At 43.1% G+C, this 20,300-nt stretch overlaps 1 protein-coding gene across 2 annotated transcripts in view; it reads right to left on the bottom strand.

Moving 5' to 3' along the window:
• The window catches only part of angpt2b (angiopoietin 2b), a 217,863-nt gene that overhangs the window by 104,474 nt on the left and 93,089 nt on the right, over window positions 1–20,300 (bottom strand). For both annotated transcript variants that reach the window (XM_080211209.1, XM_080211210.1), the window contains exons 4-6: window positions 19,639–19,760; window positions 11,999–12,231; window positions 8,240–8,361 (exon numbers count right to left, since the gene is read on the bottom strand). In XM_080211209.1, the coding sequence (XP_080067335.1) occupies window positions 8,240–8,361; window positions 11,999–12,231; window positions 19,639–19,760 (477 nt within the window). The remainder of the gene's footprint in view (window positions 1–8,239; window positions 8,362–11,998; window positions 12,232–19,638; window positions 19,761–20,300) is intronic.

The raw sequence follows: 20,300 nt of genomic DNA, 5'->3' as shown, positions 1-20,300 counted from the left end.
CAAACTGCTGAAATGTTCCCACGGTTACAACTTTAAACAACACAGGTTAGAAGGTTGCCAGTTCAAGTACCAGTCAATGCTGCATTAGGTGAGGACAGATAAATTGGGTCATAAACCTCCAGAGTTTGAGTGGAAAGATTTAGTAATCAGTTATTAAGCATTCTTCAGGCTCCCCTGTTATTTCTCTCAATCCTGGAGTTGGCTTCATGTTATTCAATTCAACGACTTGGATTAAAATTGTCAGCAAGTTTCCAGCAGGAAAGCGCACCAAAACGTTAACCTTCCACTGTCTATTCAGAGTTGAAATCATAGGCTCTTTGTCATAGAATCCTGACAGTGCAGAAGGAGGCCATTCAGCCCATCGAGTCTGCACCAGTTCTCTGACAGCATCCAACACAGGTCCTATCCTTGTAATCCAATACATCCCATCTAACCTACATATCTTTGGGCTGTGGAAGGAAACTAGAGCACTTGGAGGAAACCCATGCAGACTCGGGGAGCACGTGCAAACTCCACACAGACAGTCATCCGAGCCGGAAATTGAACCCGGGTCCCTGGAGCTGCGAGACAGCAGTGCTAACCACTGTGTTACCATGCCACTCAGGAGGGAACTTCGGCAGGTGGGGGATGGGGTGGTGTCAGTGGAGGGGGGTTGGGGGGAGGGGAATGGAACTGGGGTGGGAAAAGTAACATGAACCTATTGATGTGAGATACAGGTCTCTTTATGTTACACTATGGTTATATTAACTGGACTTTAACCACTTTGACATGTTTTTCCGTAAGAGTTATCAGTTTAGCATAAAAAGAATCAGGCATTGTGTTAGATACCAAAGGCATGAAATTCAATTGCCCCGATATTGGGGGCACATGGGACACAGTTGGTGGTGTGACTGTGGACATTTTGCTTTCTGCCCCAGCCATCTTCTCTCACCCCAACATTCCTCTTCCAATTTTTTTTTTTGCTATTGAGCATTCAAGAACTGCCCTATTCCAAACCCGGGAGGAAGAGGACCAGGAGCAGCAAAACTCTAACAAAGGGGTCATTAATTTGATACTCATCATCTTCAGCTCAGGCCTATCAGTGCATGTAACCTAGAGCTGAGTATAGATGAGATGCTTGGCATGCATGGAGTGACATGAACATGAGTGGGCTGCAGCCAGGCCAGGAGGAATGAGTGGTTCAATTGCCAGCTTACCAGGGCGCATAGTGGCAAATGTGTTTGGCTGCAGAGGACTCAGATGAGGACGCTGTTGGGCAGCATTACGGTGATGGACATGCACCTGGAAATATTGGGTGCTTTGATTGGCCTGCCGGGCAAGTTCCTATCACCATCGAGGGTAGAAAAGTCAAGTACTGGGGGAAATAGGTTTGAGGTGCATGGGAAAATGTTTCGAGGAAATGTGCGAGGTAAGCTTTTTTTAACACAAAGGGTGGTGAATGTCTGGAACACACTGCCCAGAGGGGGTGTTGGGAGTAGGTACGATAGCGGCATTTAAGGGACAATTAGACAAATACATGAGTAAGATGGGAATGGAAGGACACAGACTCTAAGTGCACACAGTTTTAGTTTAGGCAGGCATCATGATTGGCACAGACTTGAGGGGTCGAAGGGCCTGTTCCTGTGCTGTACTGTTCTTTGTTTCTTGTTCTTTGAATGTGGCTCCAAGTTGGCAAAGGGATTAACACATATCTTGTCTTATCCGCAGCCCCCAAGACACGGTCACTGCTGCCCCTGTACTTGTTGCAGCATGAGTCTGCTTTGGTCAGGAGTTCCTTGGCCTTCCCTGTGAGGGTGCATCAACGGTCTCCAGCAAAGCCACCAAAATATCTCGAATACTTTGAGCACATTCAGACACTTTCCAATGGAAAATTGTTTGATAAATTTTACAATCAGGATGCCTTTTTAATAACCACAGGGCCTAACGTCCGACTTTAGGCTTCTCTGTTCAAGGGTAGACAATGCAGGATGATGCCAAGACCTGTATTGTTCAATTGGTTTTCACTGGGAAAAAGATACAAAACTCTGAGGTCACGTACCAACCGACTCAAGAACAGCTTCTTCCCTGCTGCTGTCAGGCTTTTGAATGGACCCACCTTTGTTAAGCTGATCTTTCTCTACACCCTAGCTATGACTGTAACATTATATTCCGCACCCTCTCTTTTCCTTCTTCCCCATGGATTCTATGAATGGTATGTTTTGTCTATATAGCAAGCAAGAAACAATACTTTTCACTGCATTCTAATACATGTGACAATAATAAATCAAATCAAGTCAGCCATTTACCAGGTTATTGTAGCGACTGACCCATGGCAGAGTCTGGATTCATAGCAGTGTGGAAGCCAACCCAACACACACAATATTTTGGAGCTGATACAAGCTCAAATGCATAGTCGTACAAATGCATCTGGAATATGATCCCGTGCTTTGTTGCCAGGCAACCTACATTTTCTTTTGGTCAGGGACCATTTACAGTGACACGTGTAGGCTGTTCATCAGAAGGCTGATGGCTCTGGTTTGTGTGTGTTTCAGTGGCTAAATCCCTGGACTGCAGGGTACATCGTACATCAGCACTGGGGAGTTAGTTTACTCATATTAAACTCAATGTTGAAGTATTCCTCGGCTTAAAAACATGGTAACACTGCCAACTGAGAGATCCTCAAAGCATTAGATTTATAATTAAGGTCTGGAAAAGCAAATTGATGTAATTACATATCTGTCAGTTCAAAACAGAAATGACTTTGGCTCAATGATTCCTTACAGCATTTTCCTCTCCTGCTATATATAATTAGGTTATCGGGATTTTCTGAAGAGATCCACTTAACTTGAAGTTATTTCTCCATCTTCAGTTGCTGAGTGCATCAGGAGTGGAAAAGTGAGTTCATAACTTTTACCCTAGTTTCTACTAACACTAGCCTAACAAAGCCATGGGACTAGCGCAATGTATTCTCATTTTAGTTATCTCTTTGCTCCTGTAAATTTGAGCCCATTCAGAAGTCTGTTGTCCATATTCCAACTCGTACTACCCTCTCACTGATTAGCCCTCGCATTGGTTCCCAGTTGGCAACCCCTCAGTTTAAAACTTCTCATCCTTGTGTGTGTTTCAGTGGCTAAATCCCTGGACTGCAGGGTACATCGTACATCAGCACTGGGGAGTTAGTTTACTCATATTAAACTCAATGTTGAAGTATTCCTCGGCTTAAAAACATGGTAACACTGCCAACTGAGAGATCCTCAAAGCATTAGATCTCGAAGCCCCCTCCCTACCCTGGCTGCTGCCCCCATTCCTGCAAGCCTCCGTGACGGCTGCAATCCTCCTATTCTGACCTCTTGCGCATCACCGATTTTCTTCACACTGTCATCGGTATCTCTGCATTCAGTTCCTTAAACTTTGGAATTCTCTCTCTGTCCCTCTCCTTCTTTGACGTACTCCTGAAACATACTCCTTTGACTAAGTTTGTGACTGGATGTCAAATTTTGTTTGATATTTTTAAAAATTCGTTTACAGGATGTGGGCATCGCTGGCTGGGCCATTGACACTGGAAAGTCCAGCACATTGCTGCTGATCTGGAGTCACATGTAGACCAGACCAGGTAAGGACGGCAAGTTCCCTGAAGAACATTAGCGAATGAGACGGGGTTTCTTTTGACAGAAAATGCTGGAAAAACACAGCATACCTGACAACATTTGTGGAAAGAGAATAGAGCTAATGTTTCAAATCTAGATGACCGTTCATCAGAGCTAAAGACGAAAGAAAGGAACAAGGTCTATACTATGGGGGCAGGGTGGTGGGGGAGGGGGTGGTGGTGGTGTTGTAATTGGACAAAGGGAATCTAAATTGTAAAGGTAAAAGCTGAGAAATGTGCTAAGAGCATCCGTTAAGAGATCGGAATATGTGAATGGCAGAACAAAGGTACAGATTGTCAGAGGACAACCGGAGGAATGTGGCAGTTGGCACCTGAGGGGAGTGGGGGAGGGAGGGGCGGGTGGAGGGGAGGAGTTTGAAAGACAGGATGTGGAGCAAGATTTCAGAAGTGGAAAAGTAAAACTAAAACACAAAGTAATAAAAACGGACGAATAAAATGAAAAGAGAAAATGAAATAGAATAAGTAGAATTGGGGTTAAGATGGAGGAGAAAGTTCATGCTCTGAAGCTGTCAAACTCATTGTTCAGTCTGGAAGGCTGTAAAGTGCCCACTTGGAAGATGAGGTGCTACTCCTCCAGTTTGCTTTGGGCTTCATCACCTGGTGTAGTTGAGACTTGAACCCAGGTCCCCAGACTTTCCCTGGATTATAGTCCAGTGTCAATACCATGTCAACACTGCCTCTCCCAGTGCACCACTGAATCACCTTGCCATTTAGGTGGAAGGTACGATATAATTGCGAGTTGTTACTGTTACCTTATGCATTTCTACATTATTAATGTAATTAATGGCTGCTAATCAGTGAAAGCGAGTACTGAGATAATAGCTCCTGTGAAACACATTGGAGTATTTTATTATATTAAAAGCACTGAAGATCCAGTGGTCATGTGATGACACAGCTACAAAAGGGGTAGTGCAGCAGTAGTGTGGGATCACAGGCAAAGCGCAAGTATGACATACAGTTTAAAAGCACATTACTATGGATGCTGAAATCTGAAACAAAACAGCTTTCCAGCATTGCCTGTCTTGTTGTGGACAATTGTTGAGCTCAGTAATAAACTAGCCTTGTTGCAAGTTCTTATTGTTGATGATTTAGGGAATGCACAATTTGCTACAGGTCCTATATAAATGCAAGTCATTGTATACAAGTGGGACAACTGAGTTGAGGAAATCATGTACCTACTTCCCTACCCAATCATGCTGCATGTTTGGGTTTCAATTCTTCCAATGCATCACCTCCAACACAAATTTTCTCCAGTTACAGCATTTTCTATTAATTCTGTGATAGGTCAGACAGCCAATTAAAGACTTTTTAATAGCTCAAGGATATAATTGCACAAATCACAGGGATTGACTATATAAAGACTAGGAACTTTCTAATGTTCAGTCACAATAATAAAAACAACGCTGACATAAACAATTCGTCTTTATATAGTTGTTCCTGTGATAGGTGCAATTATACTCTCAGGAGTATTTCAACACTCCTTTAATTGGCTATCTGAAAGATCACCACTTTGGAATGGAATTATCAGAAAGTGCTGTAACTGAAGAAAATCATTTACCCACCTTCCCCAAAGCAACTATTAATATTTCTCTCCTGCTTAGGACGCCCACAGCTCATTGCATTTCCTTCTTAAAATAGGATCTTGTTTAAAGAAGCAAACACTTCACATAAAATCTCATTGTCAAATAGATATGAAACGGGAGAAAGGATTCACTTCAACTTGTGCCTGATTGCAAAAGCATGATGAGAAATCTTCTTTCCCTTCAAATGGGATAAATTTAGTCCTTTACAAAATTTAGTATCAATCCATCAGTCATGGCAGCTTAAGTCATAGTATCAGAATCCCTACGGTGCAGAAAGAGGCCATTCAGCCCACTGATTCTGCACTGACCACAATGCCATCCAGGCCCTATCCCCGTAAACCCACATATTTATCCTGTTAATCCCCCTGACACTAGGGCCAATTTAGCATGGCCAATCAACCTAACCTGCACATTGTCTCCTCCGGGTGCTCCGGTTTCCTCCCACACTCCAAAGATGTGCGGGTTAGGTTGGCTGGCCATGCTAAATTCACCCTAGTGTCAGGGGAATTAGCAGGGTAAATGAGGGTTACAGGAAAAGGGCTTGGGTGGGATGTGGTCGGTACAGAATTGATGGGCCGAATGGCCTCCTTCTTCACTGTAAAGATTCCATGATTCTATCATTGGACTGTGGGAGGAAACCAGAGCACCCGGAGGAAACCCACGCAGACACCAGAAGAATGTGCAGATTCCACACAGACAGTGATCTGAGGCCAGAATTGAACCCGGGTCCCTGGCACTGTGAGACAACCGTGCTAATCTACTGTAGTAATGCGGTAATTTGTTAACCTGATATCAGGGATTTGGACAGACATATACTGAGGTTTGTTGAGTTGAATAAAGGGGTGAAATCATGACCAGTCATGTGACGAGACTAGCCCATTGCACTGAGGATGTGCTGACACCTGCAATGGTGCTTTGCCCAGACTAGAGTAGCAGAAAGAATCAGGGTAGCCAATGAGGTAAAACCAAAAGCTTTACCCAATGTAATTTTTGGAAGCCACCTTGACCTTTTTGGCTAAGATGAAGCGTGAGATCGAGCCCGGGGAGGGGGGAAATGTCTCATCCTGTCAGGTTGGAGCTTGTTTGATCGAGCCCAAGATGGGATATAAGGTCTTGCCTTGTCAGATCTTGTTTGTCTCTCATGTGGGGACCATGAATTAGAATCAATTTGAATTGTTTTTTTTTAGTTGGAATAAATGTGCCAAAAGGTATAAAGTAGGTGTCTAACAATTTCCACATACATCTTCGTTCATCTGACTGACCATCCTTTCTCTGGTTTTCAGCTAGCAAACATCTTTAATCTCTCCCATTGGAATTTCATTGCCGTGGCCGATAGTTATAAATCACAACATCTGATCCTACTTCAATAATTACCAGTGGGCATTGTAAATGACAGCTTTTCAGTCTACTAAAACATTGTAGATGGTAACTTACCAAATCAGAACTGAATCCAAAGGCTTACAACAATAAGAGGGCCTTTTTCAACACTGAGCTGTTGACCTTACAAGAGGTTAGATTTCAATTTAGATCTGTATTCTAGGCACTGTTCCACTTTGAGAGGCATTAGAACTAAAACTGTGGATGACTAATGCTGGTCTGTTCTGAAACACCTTGGATAATTGACTGAAGGGGAGCATTGGCAGAAATCTGGCAAATGATTGTGCGGCTATTTTCTCTTAATTCTGGCAATGGTGCATAGCACGGGAAGATCAAAAAGTAGGACCAAGTAAAGTGACACAAAAACAATTTCTGCAATTTGGCTCAAGTTCTCTTTTTTTTCCGCAATATGTTTCTTGCTGGAGAAATTGTTTTTTTTAATATTCGAGAGCTCAGCACAATAACAAACAGCTAATGCATTGCTTCATTGAAGTCACATACAATAATCACAATCAGTAACATGCAAGCCTGGCAGTTTGTTAGTAGGATGGAAATGATGGCTGCTGCAATATTGAAGCCATGTTCCTCACCTTTTCAGTAAATGCTGAACAAAACCATATTTACAAAGCTCTCTAAAGATAAACATCATCATTGCACCATCATTTCCTTCTGCTTGGCTTCATTAGTACTGATAATTTTAAAAGGATTCCGGAATCAAGAGTCATAGATCCAATAGCAGCTCAAGACAATTTTAAAGGTATCAATTTTTGGTATAAATACCTATTATTGAAGTTATTTTCTCTCTATTTTTCTGATTTTGCTTGAGACAGGCATTGATTAACTAAGATGGAAGGTAGGTAATTTAATTGAAGAACTATGTTATTTCTGCCTTTGAGTCAGATGCTGCAGTATAATACGTTGACTTCCTCTAAGCTTTGCTTCCATTCTGCTCAGAGACTATCTATCTCCATTTGTCCACACATCTGCAATAGGTTTCAAACAAAACTTGACAACTGCTGTAAAGGAGCATGGAAACAATTCCATCAATCTACTATTGAACCATTCCAAAACATCTTAAGAGCAGACCAGTATACTGCTGGGGTACATCCTCCATATCATTCTTGGTTTAGTTTAGAGATTCAGAATATTCAAGTTATCTCCAGACTCTTGAGCACATAAGCCAGACCAAAGCTTCAGTGCAGAACTGAGGCAATGATACAAATCTATCAGGTACTATGTTAAAGCAGTGCATCACCTGCCTTCTCAAGATAAGAGGGGCGACATGGTGGCACAGAGGTTAGCACTGCTGCCTCGGAGCGCCAGAGATACTGCGTTCAATTCTGGCTTTGGGTCACTGCCTGTATGGAATCTGCACATTTGCCCCTTTTATGTGGGCTCCCTCCGGGTGCTCCCGTTTTCCCTCCACAGTCCAAAGATGTGGGGGTTAGGTGGATTGACCATGCCCCTTAGCATCAGGAGGACTAGCAGAATGAATATGTGGGGTTTCGGGAATAGGGCCTGGATGGGATTGTTGTCGGTGCAGGCTCGATGGGCTGAATACACTGTAAGGCATCTATGATGCAGTGACAGTTTGTTTTCTGGGGGGAGGACGGAGAGATTTCTTTCACCTTACCTTCACTGTCTCTGTGGTGTTGGGGATATGAAGAGTATAAACCCCATTTGTAGTCAGTCCTGATTTGTACACTTCAGCACAATCTTTAAAAGTAACTTGATCTTTCGCAACCCATGGTATTTCTATGACAAAGAACAAACAGACAATTTCATTTTACTCCACCCAGTTTGTAAAGTAAACATAGTGTTTCAAACACATTCAATTTTAGAGCAATTGCTATACCTTGCATGGGGATATCATAGCTGACACAGTTTTAGCGTTACTTATTGCATCGTAAAGGACTCTATCACTCTTGTTTCACTGAAGAAGAAAAGGTGGCAGGAGAATTCCAACTATTTAGCATCTAGGATGTACTTTCTGCTCTCCCTCGCTTAATCCTCGGTTGCAGGCTTGCAGTGAGGGCGAGTCAGCAAAAAGTGAATAGGCCCAGAAGAGGTACCATATACCCAGCAGTGTCACTGCCCTCACTTTTCCAGATGAAACAACATCTGGAGACTATTTCAACACCGGAATTAATAGATCAGTGAAAATAGATTCACGTCCCCAACAGGGCAGTAGCTCAACACACGAGCAAGAATTTTTTATTTATTAAAACAAACAGTGAAAAATACTTCTGACAAGGTAGCTGCCTCTTTGTGACCTCCGAGGGCCACCATTGCTGATGCTCACACATGGTATGCTGACAGGGGATTTAAATATTAATTACTGCCCAGGGATCCGGTGGGGAATCACCAGTATGTTGCCTCGAGGTAGATCACAGCTGTTTGCATCTGACACTCTCTTTAATTTTGCACTGCCGATCACATTGCTGTGGGGGGTGGGGGGTGGATTGCTGGGGTGGGCAGGGGGTGGTTGAGAGAGACAAGAGTGATAAAAAATAATTACCAAATTTACATCTTCCATTTCTTTTCATAAAGAATCTCTTCTGAGGGCTGAAAATGTTCAGCTCCAGTGCCTTTTTTGCATCTATTGTTCAAGTACCCTCATCTGCATATTTATGAAGATTATTTATAGCCCAACAATATGCAAACTACATTTCAATCTGTTTATCTCAGTCTCATGGCTCTGCTGACCCTTTTCACAAGGTGAGGTAAAGAATCACATTCCCAGAGTTGTGTGGAGATGCCGCAGCATTAGACTGAGTGGTCTTAAGGTGGGCACATTATACCACTAACAAGTGAGAACACTGAATATTTCTTAACACTCTTAGGCTATGATAAAAGTTGTCATGATATATTCTCATCAATTCAAAGATGATGCATTGCTCCCCACCCCCCCGCTCCTCATGAGTTACAGAGGCATTGATAGATACTGTTTAATAAGGACCAGGACTCCTCAGGGCTCCCGTCAATAATGCCTCACCTTTTATGCCAATTACCAACAAGACTTCTTGTGTAGGCATTATTTTGATTAAAAACTGCATCATAATCTAATGTTTCATCTGAATGAAGAGAATTCTGATTGTCAACACAACTTTCATCAACTTTCCCCCATTCTTGTCATGTTTCAAACCCAATGGTTCTCCCTGGTAAAGTAATGACATCCCCTTCAATGACTTCCGTTCATTTATTTGTTTATTAGTGTCACAAGTTGGCTTACATTAACACTGCAATACTGAGATTTTCTGGGACCTTGAAGGATGAAAATCCTTTACGCTGTCTTCACTGCTTGTTGTTAAGTATGTGCAAAATCTTGCTCAATAAATTCTACTTGATTTTTCAATACTACATATTTATACCTTGTATGTCAAGCGCAATTAGCATTAGAAGTTAATAATTAATGTTTTGTTTAAATTAAGAGGTTTTATACCTTGAAACCCTAAACTTTACTTAGTAGGAGGTAACTTATGATCATGAATAGAGGACAGGTAACAGACCATATGTATAAATGGGTCATTTTTCGGTTCGCAAGATGTACCCAATGGACTGCCACAGGTATCGGTGCTGGGCCCTCAGCTATTTACAATTAGTATGAATGACTTGGATGGTTTAACTAAATGTATGGTTGCTAAATTATCTCAGGTAGCCAAGTAATTTGTCAAGAGGGCAGAAGGAGTCTGCAATGGGCAATAAATTGGCAGATGGAGTGTAAGGTGGAAAAATGCAAACTTGTCCCCTTTGTTAGGAGGAATAGAAAGGCTGTATTCTGGCCAGAATTCTCCAAACTCACCCATGGCTGGGATTCACTGGTACAGCTGCATGGATGGAGATTTGGCTGAGCACCAAATGGCAGCAGTGATGGGAGAACTAAATCAGAGGATCACGACCATTATTTAAATGGTGAGAAATTGCAGAATTTGGCAGTACAGAGGATGGGATGCCCTGGTACGTAAATCACAAAGGCTAATGTGCAAGTGCAGCAAGAGATTACGAAGGCAAATAGATTGTTGTCATTTATTGAAAGGGGAATGAATGTAAAAGTACAAAAGTTTTGCTATGGTACACAGCATCGGTGAGACCACATCTGGTGTACTGAAAGGATGGGTCTCCTTATTTAAAAAGGATAGAATTGCATTAAAAGAAGTTGAAAGTTTATTAATTAATTAGTTAGAAGTATTGTTACATCAACACTGCAATGAAGCTACTGTGAAAATCCCCTAGTCACCACACTCCGGTGCCTATTCGGATACATATAGGGAGAATTTGGCATGGCCAATCCACCTAACCTGCACATCTTTGGACAATGGGAGAAAACTGGAGCACCCAGAGGAAACCCACACAGACATGGGGAGAATGTGCAAACTCCACACAGACAGTGACCCAACCTGGGGATTGAATCAGGGTCCCTAGCGCCGTGAGGCAGCAGTGCTAACCACTGTGCCACCTCAATGCAGAGAAGATTCACTTGACTGATTACTGGGTTGAAGGTGTTGTCTTGTGACGAAAAGTTGGGTAGATTAGGTTTGTATCCAGTTTTGCAGAATGAGGGGTGATATTATTGAAACATAAAATTGTGACGGAACTTGACCGGGTTTGACTAGGTGGTATGTTTTCCTTTATGTGAGAGACGAGAACCAGGGGACACAGTTCAAAAAGAATAGGTCTCCCATTTAAAATGGAAATGAGAAGAATTTATTTTCTCTCAGAGGTTCATTAATTTGCAGCATTCTCTTTCGAGATCACAGTGGAGGCTTGGTTGAATATGTTGAAAGCTGAGTTACATACATTGCAGACTGACAGGGGCAACCTGGTGGCACAGTGATTAGCACAGCTGCCTCACAGCACCAGGATCCAATTCCAGCCTTGGGTGACTGTCTGTGTGGGGTTTGCACATTCTCCACATGTGTATGTGGGTTTCCTTCAGGTCCTCCAGTTTCTTCCCACAATCCAAAGATGTGCAGGTCAGGTGGAAAATGAAAGGGTGGACTCAAGGGGCTGAATGGCCTATTCCAGCTCCTAACTCATGCGAAATGTGTTACATCTCTCACAGTGTCTTTGTTGGCTCTTTACCTGATTAGCACAAAGCTAACAACACTGTCTCTCTCTCACTCTCTCTCTCTACAGCTGAAAGTCTCATCCAGCTGAGTAACTGACATTTGGAAAGTGCTGATGATTAGATAAAGTGTTGTTCTTCTCTTTACCTACAAGGAGTCTTTGTTCTTTATTTTTAATGAATAGAGGGCATTGAAATTAGGGAATCATAAAATGCAGACGAGACCACCTTGTGTCACCCTATGACTCTGTCCCCTGGCACAATGACATAAGCCATATTTGGTGACAGGGAGACTGGAATAAAATTTCACATGATCTTAACACTAACCGTTACCATGGGAAACCACGTTCAGCAGGTTATGAACAGTTTCCATTAGTAAAACCTGCTGGCTCTGTAGGACGCTGTTGTTCTGTGTGGCTACACTCAGTTGCTTCTCAAGCTCTCCGATAATGGCACTCTGCTTCGTCAACAGGTCCTGCATCTCCAGCTTCTCTGCTTTTATTGACTGAAGCTCAGTTTCATGCTTTCCTTCCATTTCCAGGACTTTCTGTTCCAGAAATCTGAAAGGCAAGAGAATGTCGTTGAAAGTAATGATTAACATATTAAACATATGCTGCTTTCTGTGAGAGATGGATCCAGGTCTTAATAATACATGTAAGGATTTTTGCCATTTCTAAAAGTGTTCAAAATTAGAAAATTTTATTTGTCACTTTTAACCAGTAATCATAGCCTCTTTTGATTTGATTTGAGTTATTATTGCCACATATACCATGATACATGGGGCAGCACAGTGGTTAGCACTGTTACCTCACATCTCCAGAGGCCTGTGAGGTTTGATTCCTGGCTTGGACACTGTCTGTGTGGAGATTGCATGTTCTCCTCGTGTCTGCTCCGGGTGCTCCAGTTTCCTCCCGCAGTCCTGAGATATGCGAGTTGATTGGCCATGCTAAATTGTCCCTTAGTGTCCTAGGATGTGTATGTTAGAAGGATTAGCCAGGTAAATATGTGGGGTTTCGGGGATAGGGCCTGGTGGAATTGTTGTTGTCAGTGCAGACTGGATGGGCTGAATGGTTTCCTTCTGCACTGTTGGGTTTCTATAATTCTGTACAGTGAAAAGTATTGTTTTACGTGTTAACCATAAAAATCGTAGAGTCATAAAGGTTTACAGCATGGAAACAGGCCCTTTGGCCCAACTTGTCCACGCCACCCAGTTTTAATCTATTCCCAGTTGCCCACGTTTGGTCCATATCTCTCATATCATACCATACGGCGCTTGCAAAGAGACACCGTGCTCCAGCGCCATCTCGAAATATGGGTATGGTCCATCCCCATTAAGATCAGTACCACATCCCCATTCTCTCTCCACTCCTTGTGTTACGGGGACAGGTTTTGAGAATTAAAGGAACATGACCAACAGGTGAAAGAAATAAAGTTTTAAAATTAGCGAAAAAAATATAGGCATTAATTTGTACAATGGATTGCAGCCCTATATTAGCACATCAATAGAGAGACAGAGATTGCAAACATGTCAAAGACTCAGGGGATGGAGTGTGCACACAGCTCACTCAGGATGATATACAGTTTGAGAGACTTCACTTCCTAAACCAATAATCCCTGTAAACATTCCCACTCTGATTCAGTGAGGAATTCAGAGAGGTCTGGGGTTCCTTGTGTGCTGGAGATTTGTGAAGAGGGTTAAACGCTCCCATTTTTACTAGTCTGAGCATTATGCACAACATCCTGTCATGAAATCATAGCATCATAGAATTCCTGCAGTGCTGAAGGAGGCCATTTGGGCCATTGAGCCTGCAACAACAACAATACTACCCCAGGTCTTATCTCCACAACCCTACACATTTACACCGCTAATCCCTCTAACCTACACATCCCGGGACACTACAGGGAAAATTAGCATGGCCAATCAACCTAACCCACACATCTTTGGACTTGAAATAATGTGGCTACTCACAGCAGACACTGATTAAAATGAGACAAAAAGGTAAAACTGATTTCAATTACATTTTTCCACCTTGCCCTGTTGAGTTCACCTGTGCCATGTTCCATTTTGGACCCTAAATCCCTTGAGTGTGAGGATCAAGTGCTCAAAGCTAAGTCTTTCCAACAGTTCTCCCTCTCTCCGTTTGGAATGAAGGATGTGGGTAAAGTTGCCGGTAAGTCTTTGGGGATTACAGGTCTGAATATAAGTCTATGTTCTGCATTGTGGATTGATGCAAAACAAAGTGTTGAAATACTCCTTGGTCTTGGGGTAGGTTTGTGAGACTTGCCTCATGGTAATAGGAAGAGATCATGGGCTGAGATTTCATTGCGGGATCGGGAAAACAGCACCCAGATCATTCCTGGGTCCTGACCCTGCATCATGTTAGCATTACCGATGCGAGACAGGGGTGGGTTTGGTGCCTATTAACGCTGCCAGGAGTGGCCACGAGGCAGGGCCGAGGAACTGAGGATTCTTTGAAATGGTGAGTGGCAACCATCACTGGCTTTTCCATTCACTGATATGAAAGAACAGCAGCGACCTTATAGAACAGCATTGGCATGAACTGGTGTCCACAGATGGTACCAATAGTCTTGGTCTAAGAAGAGTGGTAAGAAGTCTGCCCAATTGTTAAAGTTAGGTTGAGGCTCCCTCAAGATCTCCCTTGAGGCTTTAATGGATGCATTAACAGACAGAAGAGAAAACTTGCTTCCAGCACCTGAAAGAAGAAATGTGCCCAGACGTGGTGACAGAGGCCAGTAATCTGGGAATGTCCAGAAGCATGTGGGTCAAACATAGAGAAGATTCAATGAGTTAAGGTGAATGCCAGGTGATGCTTTGCTGACTAGACTTTATTTTGGTGTATCCCAGCATGCACAGGGGCTGAGCAGTCTGGGTATCCACTGTTCTCCCGAGAATTGTCAGATCAAGTGGCCAGTTCTATTATTGAGACATCAGCAACACTCACAAATGAAGTGCAAGTAAGCCAGGACCAGGTTTGAAGTGTCATTTACAAGGGGCACAAGTTCAAGGTGGGAGGGGGAAAGTTTAAGGGAGATCTGCAGGGAAACTTTTCCACACAGAGAGTGGAGGGTGCCTGGAAAGTGCTGCCAGAGGAAGTGGTGGAAGCAGGCACATAGCAACATTTAAGAATAGGGAGGGAATGGAGAGATACAGTCCGAGAAAAGGCAGAAGGTTCTTTTTTTATTTAGTTAGGACATCATGATTGGCACGGGCTTGGAGGGCTGAATGGCCTATTCTTGTGCTATACTTTTCTTTGATATCACTGCAGACTGTAATACCTTACCCGACCATCAGGTTGGAATAGATGAGGGAGGACAGTCTCCTCATAGATCATTCTCATCTTGTAGGAAAAGAGATTGTGTAACTCATTACTGATTGGTAATTTTGTCGATGATACATAAATTGGGGGAGTAGCCGATAGTGAGAAGGATTATCAGAGGATGCAGCAGGATATAAATTGTCTGGAGACCCGGGAAGGTGAAATTTAACCTGAACAAATGTGAGGTGACGGAATTTGGAAGGTATCCTGCAGAAGGAAAGTGTACAGTAAATGGTAGAGCCTTTAGAAATATTAGCATACAGAGGGATCCAGGCATGCAGATGCACAGTCCCATGAAGATGGAAATTCTGGTGGACAAGATGGTCAAGAAGGAGAATGGCATACTGGCCTTCAGCAGTTGGGGCATTGAGTATAGGAATTGGAAAATCATGTTGCAGCTGTATAAGACTTTTGGTTAGGCTGCGTTTGGAATATTGTGTACAATTCTGGTCGCACACTACCAGCAAGATGTTGATGCATTGGAAAAGATGAAGAGATTTACAAGGACATTGCCTGGTTTGGAGGAAATGGACTAGGAAGAAAGGTTGAACAAACTTGGATTGTTTTCAATGGAGTGTCAGAGGATGAGGGGGAACCTGATAGAGGTTTATAAGATTATGACAAGCTTGGATAGAATGGATAGTCAGAGTCTTTTTCCCAGGGTCAAAGGGTCAACTACTGAGGGATGTAGTTTGAAAATGAGATAGCAAAAGTTTAAAAGAGATGTAAGGAGCAAGTTTTTCCACACAGAAGGTGGTGAATGCCTGGAACGTGGAGGTGGTGGAAGCAGATTCTATAACAATGTCAAGAGGCATCTGAACAGATACACGAATAAGCAGGGAATAGAGGGATATGGACCACGTGGAGGCAAGAAAATATTAGATTAGAGAGGCATCTGTGTCGGCACACACTTAGGGGGCTGAAGGGCCTGTTCCTGTGCTGTACCGTTCTTTGTTCTCAGGAAATAGCTCAGACTGATGATGGTGTGCTGATTGCTACAGTCTGATCTCAGTGGAGGAGGTGGTGGTGGATATTGCGAGAGTGCCATTGCATCAGGCCACAGGTGATGGTGAGACAGGAGGCTGTGAATATTTGATAGCTCAATCTGTAACTGAAGGGCATGGAGGGATGTCCTGTTCAATGCCCACACTAACTGTACAGTTGCTGTTGTGAACGCGTTGGTTCTGCTGAGGCACTGAGTCCTGATCACCACCTTCTTGTGTTTCACAAAGGGTCATCCACAGAAAAGTTTTTCTGAATTTATGAACAAATATTTATGGGGTTCACTTTTTTACAATATCCTCAAGCCCCCAAAACAAAACATAAGGTTTTAGAGACTTAACCATATGGCAAGAAAGAACACTTTAAATGATGGATTCAGAAAGCAACTTCATCGCAGTGTTAGTGTAAGCCCACATGTGACACTAATAAATAAACAAACAAAAATTAAAAAGGTAACAAGTCAGAAAGATAAAAGCAAAGTATCAATTAAAGGCAATTAGCAGTAATTAACAATAAGAGGAGAAAGCTTAACTAACAATTGAAGCAACTTCTCACCCCCCTGCTTAGGCCAAGCCATGGAGTGACGACTCCGGGAAACATTGAAAACAACTCTCAGCAGGTCTCCATAATCATCACTCTCTCCCATCTCTTCTCTGTCTCCTGTAAACATCTCTCCCTTGCCAGCCATACCTTTCTCTTTACATCTCTCTCTCTCTCTGCATTTGTCTGTCTCTCTGCCCTCTCTTCCTCTCCCCTAATTCCTATCCAAAATGGTTTCTCAGGAACCCTTTCTTATACCTTACAAATTGAAAACCCACCAAAGCCAGTTGTTGGAAAAATGGCGAATAGTTGGTCAATAACGAAATGAGAATACGCCCATTAGTTTTTAGCTAATTACTTATGTTGATGCAGCTTTAAGACAATACTTCTTCTCAAACAATGTCTGGAATTTTACTGTCCTGCCCTTCAGGGGAATTGGAGTGGGCAAGGGGTGGACCATGGATGATGACAAAACATTGAATCTATTCAAGAGGTGGCTAAATGTAGCATTTGGGGCGAACAAGATCAAAGATTATGTGAAGGAAGTAGGATTAGGCTATTGAGTTGGATGACCAGCCATGATTGTGATGAACGGCAGAATAGGCTCAAAGGGCCGAATGGCCTCTTCCTGTTTCAACGTTTCTATGATCATGGAAAGGTCCGTTGACCTCAGGTGGTATTTTACAGTTTTGGGACAAGTGAGGCCGCAAAAACCCGCTCAATATCTCTTATCTTGAGAGAGGCCCAAGTGTCGACCAACAATTGGTCAACATAGCTGACTGTCATTTGAAGTTGAGGTCCCTTAGACAATGGTCTATTCAGAACACCTCGTCAAAGTTAACATTTATGTTATCTCTTTATTCTGTGACCTGAGAAGTACGCAATCATTTTATTCCAGCAGCACTTTGTATTAATAATCAAATGCTGTTATAAACATTTGTGTTCCAAATTACATTTCCAGCCTTTTTAACAAATCTATTAATGAAATATTTATTCTTCATTTGTCTCACAATAATTGTCTCACAATTAAGGCTATCTACTTAACTAATCTAGTTGGTTTCCAATAATAATAGTTCAGTTTTTATTAAAATGGCTTCCATGGGTAGAAAATGCTTAAGAGCATATTAATTAAAATTACATCATAGTCATGCTAAAACTAGTGATTTTCAAACTACCAACATAGTTGAGAGAGATGCTCCAGACCGAGCACCATAAAATCATTCCTTCACACCTTTCAAGAGCACAGCCGTGCTCATCTAAGCAAGATGAAATGGGAAAGCACATCTCATGTTAGCAGGAGGGGGAGAACGAGGCAGAGTCAGCTGTCTCTCTCTGGAGGACACAGAACAATCACTGGCATACTCTGCTGGGTGGAAATGCGAGAGCTGAGGTGTCACAATAATGGAGGAATTTTCTGGTGCATCAGAAGTGGACGAGTCCCCCACTGTCAGAGATCCCTAAGGGCATTGCGGAGCCATGGGCAGACACTGGAGGGGTCCATGCCAGCGTGTGCTTTCCGGGTTTTGAGTACATTGGCTTCTCCGTTGAGAGGGTGACAAAAAGCCAAATGTAGCATGAACCTAAGTAGATGTAAGAGCAACACACACAGAAAGACTGGTGCCCTCTGCAGCATTGTCATCGATAGTGCAAAGATGCTTGGAGTAGATGATAATTTCATCCCATTGCCTCATTTATAATGCACAGGCACCTTCAAGTGGCTGCAACACTCAAATAGGCTGAAGAGGGGACATTGCTCCTGAGCTGACACCAGCATTATCCCATGGCTCCTTGATTCCTGCGACTAAGAAACTATCCATGTCACAAAGCCCTATGAGAGAGGTTGCCTCTGCAATGACACGGGGGCAGCAGCCTGAGGACCAGCTCTCACAAGCACCTCTATGAAGAGGATAGAAGCCAATGGCACCGCAGGCAGAAGCAGAGACCAAGTTGCCTCCATGTTATCCTCAGCCACAGGTAAAGCACTCCATAGGAGGGGACGGGATCACAAGGTGCCATGAAATTGGTTGCACTTTACGGGTCAGCTGGGTGATATCTTCTCACTTGTTTTGTCTAAGACCTTTTATAAGAATGATGATGCTTATTGTGTTTGTGAATGGAGATTGTAGTACTGAGATGAATCCACCATTTATTTCTAGAGTTAGAATAGTCTAAAGCTGCTTACTTGACAAAATGAGCTGCTCCGAATGCTCTATTGTGTCATGGAAGGACTGGATGACATGGTGGCACAACGGTTAGCACTGCTACCTCACAGTTCCAGGGACCTGGGTTCAATTCCAGCCTTGGGTCAGTGTCTAAATGGAGTTTGCAGGTTCTCTCCGTGTCTGCGTGTTTCGTCTGGGTGCTCCCATTTCCTCCCACAGTCCAAAGATGTGCAGATTAGGTGTATTGCCCATGCTAAATTGCCCCTTAGTGTCCCAAGATATGTAGGCTAGATTGATTAGACATTGATTTGATCTTGCCCGAGCAAGGTTGTAAAATCCCGCCAAGACCAACAGCAATTTTGATCCTGTAAGCCTCGCCTGCCCCAATACCAAAATGAGCGAGGCGGTAAAATTCCAGCTGATAAATGTGTGGAGTTACAGGGATAGGGCAGGGAAAAGGGACTGGTGATAAAAAAATACTGGATTAGAGAGTTGGTGCAGACTAGATTGGCAGAATGGCTTCTTCTGCCCTTTGGGGTTCTATGAATGATGAATTAGCACGAAACATGAGTACAAGTGCAAAAGGCCATTCACTCCCTCATGTCTATTTTATTAGCTTCATTTACCTGCCTTTTATCCCTATCCCACAATGCCTTATCAAAGAAAGAAAGATCAATCTCCTAGATTATCTGACCCAGCATCCATGGCCTTGGGAGAGGAAATTTTGACATTTGCATAGTGACTGAACCGAGCCACAAACGTTCTTTCACTTCAATCCCACGGCTTTTGGAATTATAGGTTACACTGAGCTCAGGAGATTAGATCTCAGGGGCACTTTGCGCTGGCCAATTCCAACAGGGAGCTCCCCACCTCACCGCACAGTTTTGAGTCTTTCGTGCTTCAGTGACAAAGCATTTAAACCCACCTGTTCTTTTCATGGAGTTTGGTAATTTCCTGCGTCTGCACCATGATTTGTTTCTCCAGTTTGTTCGTTGAGAGCGAATTCTCCAGCAGTTGGATTTCAAGCCGCGATGTCTGATTCAGAACCTTGAAGATATACAAATGACGGTTGAGAATAAAAGGAAGCAGTTCTCACTCCAGCCAGGATTCAACAGCTGCGAAACTCTGAGGAGCTCATGTATTTCAAGCAAATCGATGGGAAGCAAATGCTGCACACAGCCAGGGTGGCGTTGCTAATCTATGTTCTTTTTTTAATTGCCGAGTATCTACCGCTTGAAAATGGACAGCAACCTTTTCGGGACAACTTGACTCAAAGGGACATTTGTTGCCACTTTTAGAAGGCAAGTGCGAGACTGATTTGGAAATGATTACAGGAGTGAACGGAAGGAGATCAACGGGCAGATTTTATTGTCCCACCTGCCACGGGAATCAGAGCAGTCGAAGGGCAGGCCATGGAAAGGCCCATTGACCTTGGGTGGGATTTTCCGGTTTCGGGGCGAACAAGGCCGGAAAATCCCACCCCAAGTATCAGATAGAGAAAGGGACACTCAAAACAAATTTAAAACATTTTTGATATTTTTGCCAGGGGTTTGTCTATATATTGAGAGGAGATGATGGCTCGGTGAT

The sequence above is a fragment of the Carcharhinus amblyrhynchos genome, chromosome 24 (genome assembly GCF_965287045.1).
Source record: "Carcharhinus amblyrhynchos chromosome 24, sCarAmb.v2.hapA, whole genome shotgun sequence".
Lineage (NCBI taxonomy): Eukaryota > Metazoa > Chordata > Chondrichthyes > Carcharhiniformes > Carcharhinidae > Carcharhinus > Carcharhinus amblyrhynchos.
The sequence above is the reverse complement of the archived record's forward strand: the minus strand, read 5'-3'. Positions and strand labels throughout refer to the sequence as shown.